At 52.5% G+C, this 25601-nt stretch overlaps 1 protein-coding gene across 7 annotated transcripts; it reads right to left on the minus strand.

Moving 5' to 3' along the window:
• Positions 1-594: 594 nt before the first annotated feature.
• TRIT1 (tRNA isopentenyltransferase 1) lies at positions 595-25408 on the minus strand. 7 transcript variants are annotated; one of them, XM_037881695.2, is made up of 13 exons: positions 25230-25358; positions 18079-18257; positions 15901-15953; positions 13302-13442; positions 11834-11932; positions 10966-11162; positions 9123-9265; positions 8000-8111; positions 7435-7547; positions 6684-6761; positions 4394-4503; positions 3796-3913; positions 595-1224 (listed from the first exon to the last, which is right to left on the minus strand). In XM_037881695.2, the coding sequence occupies exons 4-13, from the start codon at positions 13371-13373 to the stop codon at positions 1076-1078; spliced, it is 1191 nt and encodes a 396-aa protein (XP_037737623.1). In that variant the 5' UTR covers positions 13374-13442; positions 15901-15953; positions 18079-18257; positions 25230-25358; the 3' UTR covers positions 595-1075. The 7 variants fall into 7 exon arrangements, with proteins under 7 accessions (XP_037737623.1, XP_043387930.1, XP_037737620.1 ...); XM_043531995.1 differs by having other exon boundaries at positions 15901-16827; XM_037881692.2 differs by lacking the exon at positions 18079-18257 and adding an exon at positions 20169-20317 and having other exon boundaries at positions 25230-25327.
• Positions 25409-25601: the final 193 nt, after the last annotated feature.

Consider the following 25601-nt stretch of genomic DNA (forward strand, 5'->3'; position numbering starts at 1 on the left):
CCACATTAAGTGATTCTGTGGCAGCTGCAGGAACACCTTGCGCTTTGAAGGTTAGAAGCCCCATGGGAGAAACCTTAGCCAAAATATAGACTGCTCCCTTTGCAACAAGAATCCCACAAGCCCAGAATGGTTTTTACACAGGGAAATAAGGCAGCGTAGCTGGATCTCTCTTTGATCCATCAGAATGAAGCTCAGAGGCATTCGTTACCACATAGAAACCCACAGGAGTACATCTGCTCTGAGTACGGCACTCATCCCCAAGCATCAATGGACGTCAAACCACAGTATAAACCCCTGGGAATCAGGGTTTAGCTAGGATAGACTCACCTGTTGTCAACTCCAGGGATCTTAGTTCTAGCCCATTGTCAAGATCATTTCAAAGGTGCTCTCTAACAGGTGCTGGTGCTTTCACCGCCTGCAGTATGCAGAGAGATAAGACTACCTTCTGCCCACCGCATACAAAGGCCAGGTGGAGGCTGAGGCTCTGGAGAAAAGGGCTGGACCTGGAGTAACGTGCAGGCCCACGGGCAGTCCAGGGAAGCCTGGAACAGATCGGAGCTACCAAACCAGAGGGATAATCATTTTCACCAGAAAGAGGGGGCCAACGTTTCTACTTTATTTAGATGTTTAAAAAAATCGCCTTCATAAACAATAAATAAAGATAGCGAGAATTCCCTAGCGTGTGGCTTTATGCTTTTGGCCCAGGCTGGAATGGACACAGTATTTCTGTCCCTGAGAACACCTCACTCAAATGCCAGCAAACTAGATCAAATCCCAAGGCTGGGATGCTGCATCACTGCCTAGAATTAAAAACACAACTCAGCTTGGTTGCGCCTGATGAGCTTGCTTGGAGGTTCAGCCGTTTTCAGGCTGGGCTGGAGAAGTCTGGGGATCCTCGCCCCATTCGTGCCGTGTGAAGAGGATACGCTCTTGCCTGCAGCAAGATGCTGAAAGCAAGACACCCAGCTTATCCCCAGATCCTTCCTGCGCTCTGCTCCGTTCAGTCTTGATTCCACTGGGGGCAGAACAGCTGCTGACCCTGCTCCCCAGCTGGCTGGCAGATGCAGAACTGAGCCTACTTTCTGTCCTGTCCCAAGTTCTGTGTCCCGTCACTATCTCCTTGAGTCCCTGTGACATTAACTTGGCTTTCCACAGCACTGAGCTTCGAGTGCAGTTTCCGTCTTTTCTTCAGGTGGTGCAGGTGGGACTTCGACTTTGTGTGAGCTGAGGGCAAAGACAAACAGAGCATGCGACTCAGGGGGATCTTGGGGAAGCAAATACCCAACTCATCCAATCCTGTGATGTGCTGAGCACCCTCAACTCCCATTCACTACTATGCGGGGATGAGGATGTTCATTACCTCATAGGATCCAGCAGCCCCTGTTCCAGTCACTCATAGAAGTATTCCTTTCAAGCCAAACCAATTCATACTCATTCTTAGCACTAGAGGGAAAGGCCTTGGTCTGTTTAAAATCCTGTCACCTACTTGAATAATCCAGATGGATAAACATTATATCATATTACACACACGCACACTGCACTTTAAAGAGAGATGCAAAACCATTTTTGTGCCTAAAGACTCACAAATGGGCGACCTCTACATTGCTGACGAGTCTAGCCCTCCGTGAGGAACAGCTGCTGTGAGCCTCATGTCACAAAACGGTTTTCGTATCTCGTTACGTCGTGAAGTTGGACAATTGTCTGCAGCTCCACAAAGTGGTGCCAAGAATGTGTCTTTACATACAATATGCCATAGCTGGGTGTTTTGTGGGTCTATAGACTGGATGACGTTAACACCTACGGAGTTGTGCAAAAGCACAGGTGTGCCACGGGTAGGCCCTGATCCTGCAAACACTCACGCTTGTGCTTTCCTTTAAGCACACAAGCAGTCCCGTTGCTTAGGCCTGGCCTACGCGCAAAGTTTTACTGGCATTACTATGTCCGTAAGAGGTATGATTAATTTACAACACAGTTACGCCAGTCAAAGCAGCAGTGTACATGCAGTTATATCGGTGTGAGGGGATTCACCGAACCAGAACAGCAACGGCCATATAAGCACTTTTATCCCGGTATAACAGCCTCCACACTAGGGGGTTTTCGCTGCCCTAGCCATGCCGGCATAGTTATGACAGCAATACTTCAGTGTAGACAAGGCCTTCGCTAAGCATGTGCATATGTGTTTGCAGGATGGGGGCCCTAGGACGTTTTCCAGACTTTTTTTTCCTTTGGCCTCCTTTGAAAGAAAATTACATGCACATTTGGTACTTGATTGCAGTGTTATTGGGACACCATCAGGTTGCAGTGAAATCACAGTTCTCTGAAATTTTTTGTTACAAGTGATACCAAAGTTTAACTGAAACAGTACACATCTCTCCTGTCATTTGTGAGAGTCTTTCATTTTAAACAACATGAAAGTGCAACTGTAAAAAAAAACCACAAAAACTGAGAGGACGATCAGGGCCAGGAGCAGTTTCTGAAACTACTTCTAACTCATCTTTAGAAACTGACTAGATTTCAAGTTGACTCTGGGCCCCCAGTGTTTTCATTTCCTGGCTCATGTGTTTAAATTTGTAGCTTTAAGGTTGCATTTAATGGCAACATTTCAGTTCAGTTCTACATGTGCCCTCCCTCCCCCTAACACTGCTCTTGCACCATTTATGGGTTCATGCCAAGTATGGCTGGATATAGGGGATGCAGCATTGATCTAGGATAAATAAATATTAATAGGAACTTGGGCGACACCCCCAGGAAAGGAATCTATTGCCCCGTAACTGTACCTTACGAAAGGACCACTCTTGGTCATAATGCTTCCTGTGCCCTAGCAGCATGGAGTGAGCTCTCAAATCTTTCAGACTCTCTCTCCTTGGTGTGTATGCATGTCTTTTAAAATGTTTTCAAACTAGTACAATACACAGATCTACTAAAAACCAGATAACTACATTTATGATCTAAGCATATTAAAAGAGAATTACTAATTCAAAACACCAACTTCCCTACCTACGTTAGAAACCGCTCCCTGGATCAATAAAACTAAATGAATCTTTAAAATCTACTTCTCGCTATTAATACTGCATTTGCTTTCAGCATTTCACTCAGTTTGCACAATGAAGATAGATGTGTCAGTTTCATGTTTGTTGCTAGTCAGTTTCTAGCCAATCTCACTTTGAGGTTCTGAGCTTCCCGGAAATGTTAATTTGTTTTAAAATATTTTGATTCCAATGGGATTAAAATTCAATTTTCAAACTCATGGAAATGTTCCTGTCAACATTAGATCTGGGAAAAGCTTTAGTTTTACAAAACCTAAATGTTGGCGCAAACCCAACTTTTTAAAAACTTTCCAGGATATATTATTGTTTGTTTTAAAGAAAAAAAATGAATTGTTAGAGAAACAAGATTCTCGGTGCAGGTTCGCTAACCCTTCTGAATTGCTAACAAGAACCAGCAGCTCAGAACGAACACGGAAATTCAGAAGTGATGCGCTAAGAAGAATGTTTTGACGGAGAGGGCTCCCACCGCCCAGTGCCAGAAGAGAACGTGAGTTTTCCTGTTTCCCTCCCCCCAGCCCGGTGGTAAGAGCTGACAGATGGCTGCTGTGGCATGGCTTACACCCCTCCAGGCTTGCAAGCGGCTGCTTTTATCAGAGGGCTGTAAACAATCCTAGGAAGCCTGAGATCATGTAATGAAGGTCATATGACCAAGAGCAGGTATCTATGGACTCATTTTGTTCCCTTGACACAAACTGCAATTCCACATTGAAGTTGTCCCATATATATTTCCCCGCCCTCTGGATCCTACCTGCCCATTCTCTGTCCCCAATGATGACTCTGTTGCAGAGCTCACACATGTGATGACTCCGTTTGTCCTCATTTATCTCACTCTCCATCTTTACAGGGTCTGCCGATGGCTGCTGCCCCTGAGGTTAAAAAGGTGTCAGGTCAGTTTCTATTCAGCGAGGTTTCTCTCGTCACTGCCACTGTCATGGGATTTGGAGGCTTTCCTACTGACCTTCGAGGGTCAGAGCTACGGAGTCAGTCTCCTCCCAGTATGAGACAAGGGGCGTGCTGTGTGTTTGGGGGTTCCTCAGTAACAGCGGGACACAATCGGAAATCTGGAGTTAGAGACATAGCAATAACCCTTGGCCAGCCTGAGACGGGCAAGTCTGGAGGCTAGAGGAGTAGGGAGAGAGGGAGCTCTAGTTTAGAAGCATGGAGACCGCAATCTCCCTGGGTGGAGCTCTGGGGAGAAGATCTCTAGCGACAGTGGCAGCTTGTGGCAGGGACAGGCTGCAGTTCTGGCAAAAGTCCCCACCCAGCGCAGGACAGAGAGATCAGACACACACCAAAATAAGTGTCTCCTAAGCAACTGCTCACACAGGCCCATGGATGAAGCTCACCTGGATGAAGCTCTCCACAATCTGAAGGGCAGGTTTCAATATATTCTCATCCCACCGTGAGAGATCAGACACCTCCAAACCATACACTGGGGGCACATTGGGTCCAGGGCCTGGGGAGAAACACAGAGCAGAAGCAATTAGCTGCCAGCAGTATCCTAGCCAGTCACGTTACTCCTGAGCAGTGTGGCTGCAGGACCCTAACATCCCTGGGAGACGTCCCACATTATCCTCACCAGCTTGTCCTTCCGAGACAGAGTGGTCCTGAGACAGGATTACCGGAGCCCTTGGTTTGCTAGGAACTGCACATCCTCAATCCCAGCGTCCAGCAGGGGCAGGAAAGAAACCCAACATCTAGAGCCTGGCAAGAGCCAAGCAAATTGTGCTCCCGTCATAACTACAACCCACTTCCCACCTGCACGGTCCACTGGAAAAGTCCACGCTCACTCAGCCAGCGGAAGAGTCAGACGGAGACCCAGATGGCTTCAGCACATAGCAATTACGTGAGGTGCAGCTGTTCTTCTAAGGAGATTCGAGCCTGGTGCATGGATCAGGTATTTGCTTTTGAGGGTCTCAGCCTGGTTGCTTTATTTACAGCTGTCACGGCTAACGAGGCTGCAAGAGGTGGACGCGCACGTAGCAATGGGTGTGCTTCATCTGAACACCTGCATTTGGTGTGGGACTATTTTAAAACCAACCCATCTGCCTCCTTAAGCCAACGTGAGGGCGTTTGGCGCTTCCAGAGGCCCAGCCGGCACTCAGAGCGCAGAGATGTCTGCAAGCCAGACAGCGCACACTCCCCAGCGATGTCGCTCACCTGCCAGCCGGCAGAGCGAGCGCCTAATCACTCAGACAAAGTCATCAAAGGCTGCGGCATCCGGCAGGTGCTGCCTTTTATTGCTCCAGCCACAAAGAAGGCTCTTAAGAGGCCGATCGAAGGCACACCTGTCCCATCTGCTGCTCGGCAGAAAGGTGAGACGCGGATGCCACGCACCTGGCCCCGGGAAAGCCCTGCATCCAGTTCAAAGCCAGTCTTTTGGCCTGGTTGGGTTTCTTTTTCTTTTTCTTGCCCCTACCAGCCACCTTTCAACAAATGCTCGGCTCCCAGCTGCTGATCCTGGCCCTGCTCCAGGGCGAGGGAAGTCCCATTGGCTTCTTGCCATCATGGTGTCCACGGCAGGCCTGTAACAACCAATCGGCTGCAGCTCCTAATCTGGAGGGCAGCTGTCAGTTGGGCTTTTCGCTTCAGCCCGGCGCGCGTGTGGGCTCATGGGGAGAGGTAAACACGATGGGCAGATCCCCTGTAGCCCCTTTCAGGAGAGAGCTGGCCTGTAGGCAGCCAGGGATCTGACTGCCAGCAACAGCTAGTGCAGGAGGAGGGGACGTGTGGAGGGACAGGTGGCGCGTGGGGCTTTGTTCTGCTGGGACTTTAGCTAGCAAGGAGGGAGCTTTTCCTGGGAGGGGTGGAGACTTCCCTGTCACAGCTGGACAATTACGGAGCAAGCACACCGAAGAGGGCCTGGGAAGGGAGCTCAGGAACGTCCACTTCAGGTGGGATGGGGAATGAGCACAGACATGGCCAGGGCAGCAAGGTCTTGGACAGGCCTGGTCCTGATGGGCCGAGAGCGAAGCAGGAACAGCACGTCCTGATGTGCCCAGCCCTCTCGGCAGCCTGAAGACAGGACACACCCAAAGGTTATTCACTGAAGAGGCTGCTGGACAGATCCTGGTAATTTGGGGGGCAAGCGGCCTCACACTCAGGCGGAGAATGTCCACGTGACTCAGCAGAGGGAATTCACACGGGAACGGTTCCCTCGGTGGCCCTGGGAGAGCCGTGTTACGTAACTGTCCTTGGATATGGCCTGCGCCCGGAGACGTTGCTATTTATCCAGCTGCCCCATCGTGTACGGCTCCCTCCCTCCAGAGGGCTGCCTTGGCCACAGAGCCACAATGGCAGAGGAGAGCTCTTTGCAGGGAGTGGGGACTGCGGGGAGCAGGGTCAGAGCGTGCCCTGTACGCAACTCACCCCCCTTGGGAGAACTCAGAGCCCCCCACGGGCTGGACAGCACCTGACAAACCACAGTTCGCCTGGCCACCAATGGCAGCCAGGCTCCCTTCTCCAGCCAGGAGGGCAGAGGACACTGCTCCGAGGGATGGAGGAGAAAGGGGAGGGCTGGGACACTCCCCAGAGCAGATCCGGGAGTGGGGCGTGAATGGGGCGGAGGGATGAGAGGGGAGGGGACACTCCCAGGGCAGCTGGGGGTGGGGGCGAAGAAGGGGTATAAACACTTACGTCTCAAGAAGCGGTTTCGGACCCACTTGTTCTGCTTCCGGGCGTATCTCTTTGTCACTAGTTTCAGGGCCTGGATCCCTTTCAAATTAAGGTAACAAAGCATCTGTGAATTAGACTCCATGGATGTTAAAGAAGCCAGTGGGAACTAAGTGGGGCAGGGTGTGGGAAGGTGCGAACCCCAAGGGAGGAGGGGGGATGGCCGGACTAACGGGAGGGTGACCACTAGGCTGAAGATCAGGGAGGTCTCTCAGCAGGGGGAGGACTCTCCAAAGGGAAGTGATGGAAACACCATCATGGGGGACAGTTAAAACTCAGCTGGGCCAAGCCCTGAGGAACAGACTCTAGGGACGATCCTACAGAGGGTTCCAAGGGGATGGACTGGAGGCCTCAACAGATCTTCTCCATCTTTGGATCCAACCAAGGGACAAGTTAGCAAATCCCTGGCTCACCAAGCAAGGGCAAAGGAGTCTCCATCTCCCTCAATCTCTAAGCATGGGAGATACTCTGCAGCCCAGCTCCAGGGAGCCCTTCCCCAGGGAGACAGCCTGGTTCAGCTGGCCAAGGGGCACCAGACCCTGCTCAAGACTCTGCCAAGTGACACCAGCACCTCCTGAGTTGCAAGGCTTGTCAGGCATGGGTGGCTGGGACCTCCTGCGCCATTGCACAGTGCTGCTAGGAGTAGACACGAGACTCCCCTTCATGGGCTACCAGCTGTGAGCAAGTGACAGCCTCCTGGGCATGCCATTCCCACCTTTCTCCAGCAGCAAGGCACTGGTCTCCTGAGGGCACTTCCCCTCCGTGATAAGGTACTCGTGGAACTCCTTGAAGCCAATAGATTGGAAAATGCCGTGCTGATAATCCTGGCTAGAGAAGAAGGTCAGACAGCAGGTCAACACCTGTCGGTTGCAGCAAGGAGCTGCCCCCCTCTGTGCTGTGTCCCCACAACATCAGCTCCCATGTGTTTAGAACAGCAAAGCCATCGCCGGCCACATGGGAGCGACCCCAGCAATGGCCTGGGTTGGTGGGGTGGGGTGGGGGATGTCCAGGTGCCCACACGAGGAGCTTGGCATCAGAGGTTACACCTGGGAGGTACCATCACACCAGCCCAATCCTGGATGTCACAGGCCACTAAACACCCTCTAACTACCCCCACACCAAGCCTTTCAGCCACAATCGGCCCAAGGACTCAGCTCTCAGGGGGACTCACGTATTACAGGCCACAGGCAGTGAACAGGAGGATTGAGGTGCTCCAACACCCGAGGCCCCTGCAACAACAGGGGATTGATTGAGTGCGAAGCAGCCAGCCGAACACTCACCAGTTCTCAGCCACCTTCTCCTGGTTGTAACGCCGGTGGAAGTCCCGCAGCTCCTCCAGGAGCCCCGCTGCTACCATGTCATCCACCCGCTTGTCCAGCCGCTCATCTAGAGCTGGCAGAGATCATAACAGCGATTCAAACACCCCGAGCCGCATTCGCAGGACGGAGAGCCCTGGCATCGAGAGCGCACGGCTTCCCAGCCACATACACCCACGGTAGCAGGCTGCATCCCGGACCTCCCGAGGACCATGCGAATGGCTCCATCGCCAGGCACCCTAAATCCTTGTGGGGGAGGGGGGGGTAGTGCAAGCCCTACACTCCACCCCAGACATCTCCATACTCACAAACCTGCTGCCCCTCTCACTGTGTGACTCCCACCTCGAATGCCCCCTCCCTGCTGGAGCAGGGAGCACCATTCACAAAGCTCCTGAAGAGGGACCGGCAACCAAGGACCTGAGCACTGAACTCGCGCTCTTATCCCTGGAGGGCAGCACTGGGCCATTCCACGCTTGCCAAGGGCTAGGCCAATGGACAGGAGCTGGGGACAGGATTCCTGGGTTCTATTCCCAATGTCGCCACAATCCCACTGTATGATCCTAGACAAGCCACTTTACTTCTCCCTGCCTCAGTTTCCCCATCTGTAAAATTGACGGGAGGTTACAAGAATTACAGCGCAGTAATGGGCCAGATCCTGCTCTCATTAAAGCTAAAGGCAAAACTCCGATCATTTTTGACGGATCCGGCCTCTTGTTGGGTGACGCACTGAGAACTCTTAGGAGTCCTGCACCGTCAGAATCCCATTCTGCTGGGCCCATGGGCATGACCCAGGGCACGAGGGGGTGAACCCCAAGGAAAGAGGATTGCTTTGGAGGGTACGAGTGGGACTCGCCAGGGCTAAAGGGAGGGCACCATGACAATCGGGGCGGGGGGGCTCACATTAACACCACACTGAACACGCTGCTTAGCTGGGGTCTCTCCTTGCTGAGGACCCCTCCCAGGCTCAGACCAGGCACCGCTCAATGAGGAGACTGCACTTGGGACGAGAGAGGCCCTGCCTGCGTTTCGCCCCAGGACGGCTCTGCCCATTCAGCCAGACGGCCCCTGGTCAGAACTCTCTCTTTACCTGCCTGGTCTGCATAAAGCCACAGGATACAGGAGTTTGGGTACTTCAGAGGCCCCCCCAACGGGCCCCCACCTTCCTCCTCTCGCTGCCGATGCAGGAACTCGCTATGGGGGATCCCAGTTTCTTCAAACACTTGCAGGCTCCTTGTACAACAGATGGACAGAGACAGCTCAGAAGCCGGGTTCGGCGCAGATTTCCATCTGCCCAGTGCCCTCGCGGATACAGCCAGAGGGAACCATGAACGCACAGGAAAACCCAACCCTCCCACCTGGGGGAAAAGTATCTGCCCCTTTCAGGAGCATGATTTATTGAGTATGCCCAGAGCCGACTACCAGCTCCTGGGGGAAGAGGCCAGGGGGTGGGTGTAAGACATGGAGCACCCAGCTGGCTGACCATAAGAACCACCCCCCACTAATGGCGCTGAGACAGCCCCTGCGGGGCTAGGGGAGAGGTGCTGGCACGCGTCCTGCCTCTTCCCATCTAGAGTCCCTGCAGGGAAGGGGTTGGTACCACGGATCAGAAAGGTCACAGAGCAACAGAAGCAGCCGGCAGAACAATGACTGCGTCTCTCCCGTGCGAACGGGGTGGGCGTTGCTCCGCTTCACCTGCGGGCAGGGCTGGGTTGGGAGAGTCGGTTCGAGGCGACAAGTCCAATCTCGCCGCGCCCCGTTCCCACAGCTCCGCGGTATGTTACTCAGCCAGCACGGCAGCTTTCTTTTGAAATCGCTCCAGAGAAGCTGCTGCTGCTCTCCCGGCCTGCGTGGGCTCCCCAGGTTGAGCCGGCAGCACGGCTGGTGCGCTATGGGCCCGTGGGCAGCGTTTTACCGGTTGCCAAAGGCCACCCTATTCAGGGCCGCCGGAGGCGTGAACGACGATCGCCAGGCTGGGTCCTGGCCACCCTCGCTGATGCTTCTGATTGCAGCAGGGATGCTCCTGCTAACAGGCCCTAGGTTTGCAAGTCAGGGCTGGGCCTTCACTGCAGAGGGCCTTGGCTTCGGCTCCCATATTGGTCCCTCCAGAGCCCGAGCTGGGTGATGTCCAAGGCACAGTGCTAGGTCTCTCCAGCCACTCGGGGGTGGGGAACGGGAGCCTGCTCACTCTGGCTTTGCGCAGCAAGTCACTTCCATTCCAGATGTCTCCCTGCCGACTGAGCAGCGTGTTTCATAAGCCCCCAAATAAACGCAAACCGCCCCGAGGAATCGCACCCACTAGCTGGATGCCCTGGTGTCACAGGGAGCAGCTGGGAAAGCACGTGAGTCACTTCCACTCCCTGTCAGATCACTTCCACACAGCCCAGAGCAGAGATCAGGGCCTCCCAAAGAATGGCTCTGCCCCGTCTCTCTGGATAATGGTATTCGACCCTCACGAACCACCCAGCCTCTTGCTGATCTGACAGACTCCAAGAACCAGAGACTGCTCTTCATCCAATGGCAGAGAGATGAAAACACCCTCCTCCGGCACCCCACAATCTCTCTGCATCAGCTGGAACCAAGAGGTCAGATCCAATTCCTCCTCCCTGTCTGCAATGTCACTCCATGCAAGCCCTGCCCCTCACACTCCTCTCCCTTCTCTGTCCAGCCTCCGCATGTGACCTGGTGCTAGTCTAGTGAGTGGCAATGGAAACCGACGAGAGGCCGGCGAAGTTTGTTCATCAGGTGGCGGACAAGAGGCGACCGTGTCCACTTCCCCGCGAGGGGCCCGGCCATGGCAGATCTGCAGAGAGGCACAAACCTCAGCTGGACTCTAACTGCAATGGCAAGAGAGGCCGCAAACGGCACGAGGCGACCGTCCACAGCAGCCGCAGCGCCCCCAAGGTCAGCGCTCTCCAGCTAGACAAGCTCACCTGGCCACTTTGCGCTTATCATGGGGATGCAGCTTGGCAGCCATCTCCGGGTCCACGTGGCTCAGCCGGCAATGGAGCTCACGGCCATCCAGCTGCTCCAGCTCCACCTTCCGGTCGGCTGCTCGCCCAGGGGAAGGGCTGGTCTTCTCCTGTGGGGCACAGATCAGCCCGCCCAAGTCAAACCTCTGCAAATGTTCCTGCAGGACAAAGCAAGACCCCGCTCAAACCTGATGCATCTGGGACCCTCCGCTCCCTGAGGATGGCGGGATGGATCAGAAAGGAGCCCAAATCAAAACCGGGCAGCCCAAATCTCCCCGAGCTCTGGGGCAGTGCAGAGCCAGACCCGAACGTCATGTCTCAGGCCCAGCTTCAAGCAGAGCTGCTGCCTACGAGCATACCAAAGAACTCACAAGTCTACCACCTCGCACGGGGCACCGGCTCCCCGCCATTGGCTAGGGATTGCCGCAAGAGCCTTCTGCAATAGAAAGAACAGGAGGACTTGTGGCACCTTAGAGACCAACAAATCTATTTGAGCATAAGCTTTCCTGAGCTACAGCTCACTTCATCGGATAGAGTAACACCCACAGCACCGGTAATCTGCCTCCAGGCACCTGCTTGGTGCTGACTCAGCTAACAAGACGCTAATGCAAGGAAAGCATGTCCTCACCTCTCGGCGAGTGCCTTAGGCTGCTCCCGAGGGAGGGCATTACCTGGATGCACTTGGTATGTTGCTCTGCAGGAAGGGGGTTACACAGGCCTAGTGTAGCATTCCAAGGGAGGAAGGTGAATTTGCTTCCAATCACAGCAAGCCCAGCCGTGAGGAGGGGACCTGCCTCGCCCAGGAATTGCTGCCCCCCAGAGCTCCTACCTTGGTGTCGACAAGGACCTTCCAGAGCAGGGACTCGATGTAATAGTTGGTGCCTCCCACAACGATTGGGATCTTCTCTCGAGCAAATATATCTTCAATGTGCACGGTTAAGGAGCACGAGACACAGAGGGGCCTAGAAAGCTCTGCGAAATCTCAGCATTCGATGGAGGGAAAGGGAGCTTCTCACAGCCCGTCTACACCACGGAAACAACCGCGTCTTGCTGCTACCCACACATCTCCTGAAATCCGGTCTGGTCTTGTAGTGTAGACAGGACTGAACCAGGCTGAGCCGGAGCCCTGCTCCTACTGGGTCATAGCAGGTCTCAGGGACACCGATACATTAGTTCGAGCCTCTCTGCAGTACAAACTAAACTTGGCTTTAATCTGTCAACGGACAACAGCGCTGTGACTGCGTCTCTTGATGCACCTGGGTATAAAGCAGACCAGCACCTACTCTCACTCCTGGGCTCCCGGCATGATTTCACTGATCTATTTCAAACCTGACCATCTTGGGTTTGGGATTATATCAGGGGTGGGCAAACTTTTTGGCCTGAGGGCCACGTCGGGGAATAGAAATTGTATGGCGGGCCATGAATGCTCACAAAATTGGGGTTGGAGCGCAGGAGCGGGTGAGGGCTCTTGTTGCGGGTGCGGGCTCTGGGGTGGGACCGAGGGGTTCGGAGGGCTGGAGGGGGACGAGGGGTGCGGGAAGGGGTGCAGGTTCTGGCAGGGGGTGCGGGCTCTGGGGTGGGGATGAAGATGAGAGGTTTGGGATACAGGAAGGTGCTCCGTGCTGGGATCGAGGGGTTTGGAGAGGGGGATTGGGGCCGGGGCACGGGGAGAGGCTCAGGGATGCAGGTTCCGAACAGCGCTTACCTCAAGCAACTCCCGGAAGCAGCGGCATGTCCCTTCTCCAGCTCCTACACATGGAGCGGCCCCACACCGGGAGCTCGCGGGACGGCTTAAAACGGCTCACGGGCCGTCGTTTGCCCACCCCTGGATTAGATCATCATCCCCCTCTCCACTTCTCCCCACTAGCCACGTCCGCCCCAGGCACGAATGCTGCGGGTGGCACGCAGCGAGGTAGAGGGCTCTACCCGACAGCTGCTCGGGGAACCCCAAATTCGAGTGGCTTTGATCACGCCAGCAGCACTGCCTTTATCAAAGGTTGGTTTCCGAGCTGCTCCTCTTGCTGGCTATGGAGTCTGGCCTGACACATGACGCCCAGACGTCCACACATGGACAAAGAGGGGTTTGGACAAGCTAATGCTTCTCCTACAGCATTAGCTCAACATCTCACCGCGTTTAACATTCTCTCACCAGCTTTAGTTTTTAAGGAAGTCACTCCTGGAAGACAGCGAATGGCTGATCCAGGCAATGGCCCGGGCCCAGGGAAGGGGCCAGGGAGAGAACGGAGGAGCCCGGTGTGTATTTGTCTGGCCAGTCGGACTGCTCTGTGAAAGGATATCAGGGCCGCTGCTTTGTTCCGGAAGTCCACCACAGTGTAGTTAGAGACCAAGGGATCCACAAAGCTGATCATGTGGTGTCTGCACAAAGCCTGCTCCTGGGGAGAGATCTTGTTTGTGATGATGTCCAGCCCCTTGTACACCTGGGACACAGAGAGCAGGAGATAAGAGTCCGAATCCCCGCTCGTTAATCACAGAGCTGTCCCCACCCCCGCCACATAGGAGAAGGGAGGAATTTGCTCTCCCTCCTCAGCCCCATGACCACAGACCACTTCAGCTAATCCTTCATGCTCTGGAGACATCCCCTTCTTCCCTCTGACCCAGGCAGAGACAGGACACAGGCCATGCGAAGGAAGGCCAGCTTCAGCCCTGGCGTAAGCGGACTCGCCAATCAGGGCAGCATCTGCTTGTGCCGGGGCCAAATACAGCTCCACGTGCGTTGCTGACGCAAGCGTGTTCCAATGACCCAGTGATCGGAGAGCCAGGGCAGAGCCACTGATCAGGGTAACCTCGCCGAGCCCAGCTCCAAACTGCAGCCCTCAGACAACAGCCTGTTTTCATGAACCCCACCGGGCGCTTCGGCTGGTAAACTTTCAGGTGCAGCTCTGTCCAAATGCAGGGTCCCTAACAGAGCACAAAGTCTTGTTTGGGGACGAGATCCTTCTGCAAACACCATGGAGCCCCATGAATGAGCAAACACAGTCAGAGCTCTCACACCCAGTAAAAGCTGAGCTTATCACCCCTTTCCCCTGCTCGGTGACACGTCCCTCCAGGTACACGAAGGAAAAAAGTTATACATCAGCTCAGGTCAACAACCCCCAAAGAGAGGGAGCAGCCACGCCCTGGAGTTGAATTAGTTCTGCCACAGGATTACAGGCCTTTATAATAGAATCAAAATCTCCAGATTTACAGGTAAACTGATATTTACCAAATCTCAGCACCCAGACAATGGGAATTCTGGGCTTCAAAGGGTCCTGAGTGCAAGCCCCAAGAACCAGTGAGAGGACAACAAGGGAGGGGAGAGCAGTAAGAGAGCGGCACAGAGGAAATGCCCAGAGAGCTGGAGGCTGAGATTTTGCTTACACTAGGATCCCCAATCGCATTTGAACACAATTGTAAATTGTAAAGTAGACCAGTGACCACATGGCCATCCTTAGTCTAGGCTACAATCATGTTAACAGGAAACCCCACTTTTCATCAGCAGATTTCAAAATATTTTACAGCAGACGGTCAGTATCCTCCCCACTTCACAGCTGGGGAAACTGAGGCACAATGCACTGGCATGACTTGCCCATGGTCAGCCAGCAGGCCAGTGGCAGAGCTGGGAATTGAACTCAGGTCTTCTCTGGCCCACTGTAGTGCCCGATCAGTTAGCCCCCCAATTCTAAAAAGATACACAGTTCCCTTTGGAAGGGAGACAGGGTCTAAAGCACAGGACTGGGAGCCAGGAACTCACGACTCTGACCCTGTGCGTGGCCTTGGACAAGTCCCCTTCACCTCAGCATCCCCAACAGTGAAATCAGGGACAATACTCCCCTACCTCCTAGTACCTAATGAGTGAGGCACAATGGGTGTTTGGAATATGCAGTGCCTATGCCCCGCAGGGCTAAGCTAGCAAGGGTGGGTAGCCCCTGGGGAAGAGAAAATCCTGCCTGTGTACAGGAAGGGCAAAGCACCCGCACTAGATTGTTATTCTGGGAAGATCAAAGACACACTGGGTTCCTCACCTTCAGCTGGGGCCCTTCTGTTTTCAATGTTTGCTGAAAATTCAAGGGGCCTTTGGCAGAAATAAACGTTTGACCAGAAAGTCCAACTCGGGGAGCTTTGGGTGTTTGCATATCACCCATTCCTGTCAGCTTTGTAATGTTTCCTATCATGGGACTGGGGGTCAGGACTCCTGGGTCCCATTCCTAGCCGTGCCACTGACTTGCTTCGTGACCTTTGGGCAAGTTACGTTGCATCTTCATGCCTATTTCCCTGTAAAACGCAGACAGTGCCTCCCAACTTTTGTAAAGCACACCAATCTTTTCAGGTGGAAGGCACTGCAAAGGGTGGACAAATTATTATATTCTGTCTAATACAAAAGGAACATGAGATTATCCAGAGCCAGCTGCTCTGACTGCTGCGTTCTCTTTGGAGTGATCCCATATCAGAGTTTATCTCCCCGGTCTGAAAGGGCTGCAGGCCTTCAGTGGAAATCTGATCAAAAAAGCTGGCAAGGTAGAGAAACAGACAGAAGACAATCAGAGGTAAGAAATTCTCCATTGTGGCTGCAGCTGCTCTTTTCCACCCTGGGTAAGCATCAGCCCTCCCCCACCCCAGCTCAGAGTCCCAGGTGACAACACTTCACATGGCAGAAACATACACTGAGGTAGCAATTCAGCTCCCTGGATGCTTCAGAGACCAAATCTACCAATGCCCTGGATTATCAGCGCAGAGAAGAGCATCCCAATCACGTCAGGCCCACGTGCTGATCTGGTGATACCACACTGACCTCTGCGGATGTGTCTTTAACACACACACTTGCATGCTACACACACACGCACCTCTGCACATACCATCTGCAGCTGCTCCTGCAGCTGCGTGGACGTACAGACTTACCTGTATCCTTTCCTGCAATGGTGTAATACAGTGCACGGTGCACCCTGGAAGATCTGTGTTTTGGGTAGTTACGGAAAGAAAATGCACAATCACCGATCAAACCCAATGCACCACACCCCTTCAGGAACAGCAAAAACCATGCTACCATAGTCATCAAACTCACTGTGCAGATAGCACTATTGGATCTGATTATTTTCTAAGCCCCTGATAAGAACATCCCTCAGCTAGGCAGCCTAGTATCGCTGGGCTATTCAATCCCCCCTCTTCTCCTACTCCTTCCTTGCGGAACCAGGAAACAGACTTCAGGGCACTTTTCATGTGAAGATCTCAAAGCACCTCACGTCATTACATCCCCTGTGAGATAGAGGAGTACTCCCTAGTGAAACGGAGGCACTCAGGAGGGTCCTGCCCATCACACAGCAAGGGAGCAGCACAGCTGGGACTGGACCCAGATAGCCTGGCTCCCGGGCTGGTGACTAGCCGCTGGATCACATTCCTTGATTTAGGAACAGAGTTTTTTTAAAAACAGGCTAATCCTTCTGCAGGGCTCTTTGTAAATCGCCACGCTCTGCATCCAGGCAGCACAAACATCAAGGTCATACCCAGGATCCACCATCTGGGGTGTGTAAATACCCAGTTATGGCCAAAACTAAGGAACTACCCAGTGTAAATATCAGAGCCTTACTTACAATTTCGAGCTCCGGCTCTAAGGAATTAGGAGGGTCCCCTGAGGAGAGCTCTTTCAGAAGAGCGTGTTGTTACATTGGTGGGTGTGTCCCTTGCATGCTTCACGGGCACTGTGCAAATACAAGTCTCTTCGGTGATGTATGCCCACGGACCCTGGCACTGGCCTGGCACAACACAAAGAGCCTCGGATGCTGTTGGCAGCCCGTGCTGAGAAGCAGCTGGGCCACTGCTCTAAAGAGCCTGCAAACAAACCCTGATCAGAGTCGGGTTCTATAGCCCAGCGCTCCCCCAGGACACTCAGCGCTGTGGGCGCGGGCGAAGACACTGCTCATAAAGCAGCCTCTCTGTTCGGAAATCAGATTTCAACGCTTTAAGGGGGACTGTGCCTTCTTTGTGTGAGACACCCCACTGAGGCCCTGCTTTGTAACCACGGGGTTCAGCCCCTGGGAGGATGCACTGAGCACGGCGCAGGCTGGAGTTTTCCGTAGCCTCAGGTTAGAGCCTGCGCTGGAATAAGGCCTTGTCAGCCTGGCTTGGTGAAGCGAGAGCAGCCTGCAGCACTGGACAGCCAGACTCACAGAGCCAGATTCATTCCCGCTTTACTTCTGCTAGCTGCTAATCGTTCAGCCCCCCCACCCGCCAGTCTCCTGCAAGTGATGCTCAATGGATCGCGTTAGTGACTTGCTAGGGAGAGGCGGAGGGCCATGGAGAAGAACAATGTGAGGTTACTGGAGCAAAACATCTCCCTCCCCGGCTTGCAGCAAGCCAACCTGCACACTTTCAGCCTGGGGCCTCCCTCTAGTTTGTAGATGTGCTGCTTTCCTGCAGACTGGGCCCTGGAGCAACTCCCAGAGCACACAACAGGGAGAAAGGAAGGAAGGCCCGCCCCGTCCCCCAACCACGCCAGCTCAGGGAAGGGCTGCCCAGAGACTCAGGCCACGTCTACCCTGGAAACCTTGGCGGTATAGCAATGGCAGGTAGGGAGGTGACTTTTTGCAACCCGTCTGTAGGGCAAAAGCCCTAGCATGGTTACGGTTTGACCAGCACAAGAGTCCTTTTGCTGGTATCGCTCATTCAAGCAATAAGTGACACGGGGATAAGCTGGGTCTCCATGCGGAGAGTTTGCCGGCGGAGTTATACCGGTATAACCGCCCCAGCAAACCTTGCATTGTGCAGCCCTGGCCTCAGCCGGCGGGAGCACAGACAAGCAGCTGCGGCAGAACCTGCGGACTCTGGCGAGGTAAGCTGTGCCCGGTCGCCTTTTCCGCTCCTTTTGACTCTGGCCATTCTCCCCCTGAGCTGATTGGCCGTTTGCTCCAACACCCTTCACAGCTTCTTTGGCTCAAGCTCATTCCATCTGTCCTCCCCACACCCCTTCTTTTCCTTTCCCCTATTCTCCTTAGCCCCCTTAGTCTCTAATTAGCTAATTCTCCTCCCAGGACAACCACACCCAAACAATTCAAAACAAAACTACCAAACCATGGCACTAACCTGACAGGTACCATCTGTCACCCTTGCTCCTGTGTTACAGCCCTTCTCCCTTAACCCTGTGTTGGTCCGTTTAGATCACTAGCTCTTCAGGGCAGCAATCATCTGTTTATGCAGCACCAGGCACAGTGAGGGGCCTGATCTCAGCTGGGCTTCTGAGGTGGTCTCCTAATAATAATCCCCTGGAATGACATGGGATGCTCAGGAGATGGAGGGCAGGGAGGAAGAAGGAATTTATGTTGGCCCCTACAAGACAGTCAGCACATTGGGACGGACCATTGCCAATATCTACTGAATTCTTTGGGCCTCATTCCTCCACTGGACCCCATGATGGGGAGAGGGGGGATTGTGGTCCTTCTAGTGTCATATCACATCTCAGAAAAGCTGCAGAGAGAAACAAGATTCATTTGTTTCAGAGTAACAGCCGTGTTAGTCTGTATTCGCAAAAAGAAAAGGAGGACTTGTGGCACCTTAGAGACTAACCAATTTATTTGAGCATAAGCTTTCGTGAGCTACAGCTTTGAAAGCACCAGGCCCCTCCCCAGCCACCCACTGGCACTCCCTTAACAGCATCAAGAAGGTAGCGGCTGCCTGCAGGCAGTCTCTGTAGGGGAGGAAGGGGCAGGAGGGTGACAAAGCTGTGCCCGAGGAAGGGGATGGAAATGCAGCCAGCTCTGAGCACAAACACAAACAGGGCTCTGAGCAGACAGAAGGAGATGCCCAGGAGCCAGCCCCCTGCCGGCAAACCCCATGGCTGGCTGCAGCCTATTGATTACCTTCCATTATCTAATACAGTCAGACCCAGAGGAGGTAATTGCTTGGTGCAATTCAGGCCCGCTGTGGCTTGATACAAAGCAGGTGGAAGTCAATGGGAAGACGCCCTGCCCAGGCAAGGCCCATCAGCCTTTCAGCTCCCCTGGTTCACACCTGTTTCCCCGAAATCATAGCGATACACACAAATCTCTTGCTAATGGCAGGACTTGACTAGCTGCAGGGAGGCGGCTGGAGCCCCAGCGCCCTACATGGGCAGAGCTGGGATTTTCAGGCCATACTCAATCCTTCAAGGTTCTCCTGAGAATAAACACGGAGGGAGAGGCTCCCTAGATATCTGGAAACAAGAGGAGGAGGAATGTGGTGTCAGTGTGTGGGCTGGGAGCGGAACAAAGGGAGCCTTTTACATACACAGAGCAAAGAGAAAAGAAAGATTCCACCAGCTGGCTGGCTTCAGGGCCTCGCAGCTGAGATATCCTCGCACTGTAGACTCCTGTCTATTTTCTGCAAGGTTTCAGATAAGCCTTTGTTACTGTCTAAGGCCCCAAAACAGATTAGCAGCAGCCTGGAGCACCAGTCCTCTGAGTGCAACACCAGGAATAACAATACTGCTAGAGCACTCAGCTGTGGGCCACGTAAATACCTAGATAGATTCATCCCTAGATCTTAAATAGGTGGGAGAGTAACGAGGTGGGGAAACTGAGGCAAAGAGAGCTGATGTGAAAGTCATCATGCCAATCACTATTAAAAACACATAGTAAATGACAATCCCTGTCCCAAAGGGCTTCCAGTCTAGAAGATAAGACCTCACAATGGGCACATCAGGGTGGGGGTGATGGGGTAACACAATAACAGGATGTGTGCCATTTCTAGCCTATCAGGAGTGGTAGGCACAACTCAACAGGGGCCTAGCCTCTATGAGATTGTTGGCATTATGAAAGGAAGGATGGTCCAGTGGTTTGCACTATCGCCTGGAATTCATAAGATCTGGGTTCAAGTCCCTGCTCCACCCCAGATTTCATAGGTGACCACGGGCAAGTCACTTAGGCCCAGATCCTCAAAGGTATTTAGGGGTGTAACTTCCACTGATTTCAGTGGAAGCTGGGCCCCAGCCTCCTTGTTCCCCATCTGTACAATGGGGAAAAGAGCACTTCCCCACTTCAGCAGGGTGTGTGAGGATAAAGTTACAGATTGGGAGGTGCTTGCTCAGACGCCATGGTAACAGGGCCATCTGAGTACCTAAGATAGATACAATTCTGAAGAGGGGCACGAAGTTTTTGGCTGGGAATTTTCCCCACATGCGGTATGGGGAGAAAGGATACTCAGCAGCCTGATGCAAAAGGCCCACTTGTTTCTTCAGCTGTCTCCCATTAGCTGGCACCGCAAACAGGGTTACACCAGAGCACACCCTTCGCAAAGCACCCGGTAGGTGTCTGTTTTCTCGGGGCAGCCCTGGAGAGCTGCCGTTACTCTTAAAGGAGGTTCATTAGGATTATAAAACCAAGGGAAATGACAACACAAAATGAAAAAAGTAAAAGCCCCTTTAGATGATCCTGACTTCCTGAGCCACGCAAAGAGCGGGCTGTGAATCCATAACTCAGCTACCAGGATCCACAGGCACCAAGAACACTTGGGAAATACAAGGGTCCCTGTGAGCCAGGCCTTGGCCATACGATCACCAGAACAGGTGGTCTTGGGGCACTGCTTTGACTCAAACAACTGCCTAAACACTGGCAGCATTCGTTAGATGTCTGCTGGGTGCCTTCCGTGACTGGATAGACGCATTAATGTGTGGCTGTCAATTAGGAACGAGGGACGGGGAGTTTTTAAAAAGGACAGAGAAACCCAAACTCAGCCCTAAGCAGCAACTCATCAGGATCCTTCGGCCTGAATGCTACAGCCAGCTCTGGGACACGCAGCGGGGAGGCACGTGCCACAGGAACAATGCCAGAAAGAAGGGAGACGCATTCTTCCAACTGCTAATGCCTACGGGAGCCACCACGCTGTGTGGGACACAAGCTCCAATCAACACTATGCCTTCCGGCTGCCCAGTACCTCCGAGACGCACCCTTTGCCCCGGTGTCTGGCAGCCTCAAGGGGCCACGCAGAGAGCAGGCCGCATTACAGGATAAAAGCAGCAGAGCCGCTCCGCTCTCCCTCCATAGTCCCGCTAGGATGAGGTTCAAAGGAAAGCAGGCCGACAGCGAGCGCCTGGATTCCTCTGGCTGCCTGGCGTCAGAATTTTCCGAGTAGACCCATTCCCACAGGGGCAACGGAGATAACCAGAGCACAAACTATAGTTCAGGTCCCAGAACATCTAGAAGCCTCAAATTGTGGCAGCCAGTCCCAGCCAATTCTGCAGAGAAACAGAGAAGTCAAGACAGAGCCAGGATCTCTTGTTTTCCCATTGACTTCCATGAGCAGAAACATCTCGCCTTGGCCATAAAAAACCTGCCGTATTCCTAAAACAGGGGTGCCAATGTTTTCCCCCTCCCATAACACTCAGTTTTCCTCCTGTGACCCCCCATGACCCAGACTCATTTCTGCTACGCCAGCCAAAACAAGTCCCAGGACCCAATAACTCGTTCAAGTTCACTGTGCCCTAAATCGGCATTCACATCCAGTGCACATTCATTTGATCATTGTACATTACCCTTGCAAAGCTTTCCTCATGGCTAGCTGGGCTAGAATCATTCCAGTGAAAGCTTCGGGCTTGTTTGAACTGGGAACATTTCTACCAGTGCAACGACATCGGTATACCCTACGTCTACACATGCCCGAGCTAGCACTCGGCAAGCTAGCGCGAGCACAAATAGCGGTGTAGCCACGACTGCATAAGTCACGGCAGAGCTACCTGGACCAGCCATGCTACCGCAGCTATGCTGCTATTTAGACTCGTACTAGCTCAATGAGAGCTAGTGCAATTAGGTGTATGCGGGCAGAGGAATCAAACCCCTGGCTCATCGTGGAAACGTAGCCTTTGTGACACTCGTAGAAACCCCTAATGAAGACACTATACTAGAGAGATTTATCCCCAATAACTTAACTTGCACTGAAATGCCCTACCTAGACAGGGCCTTAGATTCCAGAGAAAATAGGTTACCTCCTCCCTCTACGATCTACCATGGAGTCAGAACCCCAAATGTTATAACAACCGTTCTAAAGGACTAGCAGACCATTCACCAGGAATATGCTTGGCCTCCTAAAAACTGTTCTAAGTCAACTTGTGACTCCAGCAGATATTCCCACACCCATGTGGCTTTCTAACATAGCTAGGTCAAGCGCTTGAATTGATGGTAGCTAAAGACACCATGACAATGCTGCACAAAGCTTCACAAGTGTTACGTTCATTTGGTCATGCCAACTTAGTTCAGGCCTAAGACTCCCCAGCCCCACCTCCCTGCGTTTTAAAAACTCCCGTATGAGCAAAAGCCTTTTCATTACTTGTTTTAAATTCAGTAGAAAGAGTTTCTAGACTATCCCCCCTTCCGTGTTCAGAACCCAAACAGCAGCCGTGAGCTAATACACAAGAACCAGAAAGTAAAAACAACAAGTCCAGTTTCAACATCTAAACTGAGTGAGGTGCAAAAAGACAACAGACAATAGCAAAGATGGGAGGGAAACACATTCACAGTTTTAAAAAATTATTTCAGGATGAAAAGGTAAAAACCAACACATTAAATTTGGCACCAAATTAAAATACTGTAAAAAAGAAGCTTATCAGAATATTGCCACAATTTAATACAAAACGATGAAAAAATTTAAAGTAATTTAAAGCAGTGTTTTAAATCCAAACATCACAACACTACAAACCTCAGTGAAAGAGACTCTAAACAAAAGCAAAACTTACTTCATTGATTTTCCTTGTACAAGCTAACAGAAATCCAAAAAGTAAATAAAACACAGTGACAGGTACAATGGAAGCATTAACATCTTTCACTTGTAATAAACTAAGATGTTATTAGTAAGATAGCTAAAGAAATAAATTTGCTTACATGGGATTTTTAAGATGACATTGTCCCTTTCATGATCTCTGGTGTCATTAGCGACTAATAAGGAATTGTTTTTAATATTATTTATCTTTAGGCTAAAAAGGACTTGTCTTTTGTTGGTAAATGTCAGTAAACACTGATTTCACCACACACACACACATACACACGAAAAAGTATTTCCAACGATAACAGAAATTTACAGATAGGCGAAAGAAAAATGCTGCTTGAACACTTGTCAGAGTTTGATTTAAGGATATTTACTTTGTAGAATTTGACATGTGAGGTTGGCAATGTGTGTCTTAACAGTTATAAACTTTAACTTTTTGAATCTCAACATCTACTGGTATTAAATAATTATTGTCTGACCCTCCCCCCAAAAATTTCTGTGAAAATTTAAATTGATAAAATTGAAAATAAAATTACTTAAAACCTATAATTTTCCGCAATGTGAAAATGCAAATAGAAAAACTGCTTAAAATAAGCATATTATCTGTCAAAGTTATAAAAATATAACATTTGAATTCTGTCAAGCCTATTTATCCAGCCAGTCCCTTTAATAAGCAGTGATAGAAGCCCACCGACTGAGCTTCCAAATTGGGTCATTATCTTCATTTGGACCCTCCTCCTACAATGACCTCTCCAGTGACAGACTCCCCCCCACACACACACACACAGAGTAACAGGGCTCCATGCAAAGGCAGGAGACCACCTACGCAGAGCTCAGTGCAGGAACAGGGCCTTGAGCTACTATCCTGTTTTATTTAACATTGTAAGACCCTGACCTTGCACTGGGATTCACTTAAGGAGGTCTCACGTGCTCTGCAGAGCCTTATTGACTTCGATGAGACACAAAAAAGGCCCAAGAGTCCATGCTAGTGGATCCTGATTGGAAGCAGTGCTTATAAGAGCAAGCATGGCAGGTTTCAGAGTAACAGCCGTGTTAGTCTGTATTCGCAAAAAGAAAAGGAGTACTTGTGGCACCTTAGAGACTAACACATTTATTTGAGCATAAGCTTTCGTGAGCTACAGCTCACGTGAGGTTCAACTTCCATTCTGCATTCCCTGAGCTCATTACTTCTCATACTGATTCCTTTTGGGTTTCAACTGTCCAGGCCCAGTCTCATTCCAAAGGTGAAATTATTTTTGGCGGGGGGGGATTGAACAAAATCAGTCCCACCATTTTTGAGTTATGCATGTGTTAAAAAACAAAGAAACAGATCGCACTCCCCCTCCCCCCGGATCTTGATGAGAAATCTTATTTCTCAAAAAAAACCTCAAAAAACTGCAGAGGGTAGAAAAGTCAAACTTGGCTTGTTTTTAGAGATCGCACCAAGATCCGGTGAACAAAGAACAAAGACGTCCCAAACAGTTTTAAAGTTCTGTGTAGACTATTATCCTAAGCGTTTCCAGGCCCTGTTTTGGGCTAGGCCAGGGGTCCTTCTCAAGAGCACATCTGGGCAGCAACTGGAGGCTGAGGCTTTCCCAGCTTGTAAACATTAACCCAGAGCCTCTATTCAGCAGGCAAGTTCATTTTTTTTTAAAAGACACTTGCCATATATTTCACAGACAGGGAAATTTCATTTGATTGAACAGAAAGCTCTCCAGGTTAAAAAGAAAAGGAGGACTTGTGGCACCTTAGAGACTAACCAATTTATTTGAGCATGAGCTTTCCTGAGCTACAGCTCACTTCATCGGATGCATGCACGAAAGCTCATGCTCAAATAAATTGATTAGTCTCTAAGGTGCCACAAGTCCTCCTTTTCTTTTTGCGAATACAGGCTAACACGGCTGTTACTCTGAAACCTCTCCAGGTTGTTTCACCTAGTACATCTTAAGTAAGCAGTGTCGGCTCCTAGAAAAAAAACTGCAATTACACGGTCCAGTCAGTCTGGTGGGATTATTTCCCTCTGGGGTGTGTGTAACTGGGGGCGGGGGGGGGTTGCACCCACCTCGGTGAGTTAGGGGAAGCCACACCAGGGTCTCCCGGCTGCAAACCAGAGGGAAGCGTGGCATGCACAGTGCTTAACAAACAATAAGGGGCCCCAGCGGCGGGGAGGACTAGGAGCTGCGGAGCGAGAGCAACCCCCCCACCTGGAGTGGATCTTGGGGGGGCCTGCCCGAGTTCACCCCACAAAGCCCAGAACCAGGGTAGTGGGGGCGGGGGGGGGCAGTAGCTGGGGGGTCTCCTGGCTCCCCTCTGGGATGCCGCGTCAGTCAGCTCGCTCCTTCCCCCCACCTCCCCCATCCCCTCAGGGGGCCCCGGCTCTCCCGGCCCCTCGTCCTGCGGGAGGCCCCGGCTCCGCAGGCCTTGATCGCTCCCCGTCACCCCCCCCGCGCCGGCCAGGCCCCGATCCCTTCCGAGCCCCCCCTCCCGGCCTCCCCCCGCGCTACCTGCATGGAGTCGGCGCCCACGATCTCGCCGCCCAGCCGCAGGCCCAGCTGCAGCGCCAGGTCGGACTTGCCGGTGCCCGTGGCTCCCAGGATCACCACCAGCGGCAGCGCCCGGCGGCCGGGCCCGGAGAGCGAGCGCGCGGCGGCGGCCGCGGCCATGGCGGGGGGGGCGGCTGCTATGGGAACGGGGGGGCGGGAGAAGGGGAGGGCCGGAGGGGGAGGGGGCAGGGCTGAGCCCTGGGCCTGGCGGGGGGGAAGAGCTGGAGCCCAGGGCGGCTCTCCCAGCCGAGCCAGGCCCTTTCCCCACCGGGCCCCCCTCGCTGCCGCTCCCGGGCTGAGACCCACACAGGAATATTCCCCCCCCCCCATAAT

The sequence above is a fragment of the Chelonia mydas genome, chromosome 19, assembly GCF_015237465.2.
Source record: "Chelonia mydas isolate rCheMyd1 chromosome 19, rCheMyd1.pri.v2, whole genome shotgun sequence".
In the NCBI taxonomy this organism is placed as follows: Eukaryota; Metazoa; Chordata; order Testudines; family Cheloniidae; genus Chelonia; species Chelonia mydas.

Excerpts from the sequence above, each read along its gene's own strand:
- TRIT1 (XM_037881690.2), bottom strand. The coding sequence starts at position 25,388 with ATGGCCGCGGCCGCCGCCGCGCGCTCGCTCTCCGGGCCCGGCCGCCGG. Across the intron at positions 8,112-9,122 it reads GCTTTATGCAGACCAGGCAG|CTCTAGATGAGCGGCTGGAC; the intron begins GTAAAGAGAGAG and ends GATCTCTGCCAG. Across the intron at positions 1,225-3,795 it reads TGGGGACAGAGAATGGGCAG|CTCACACAAAGTCGAAGTCC; the intron begins GTAGGATCCAGA and ends CTTTGCCCTCAG.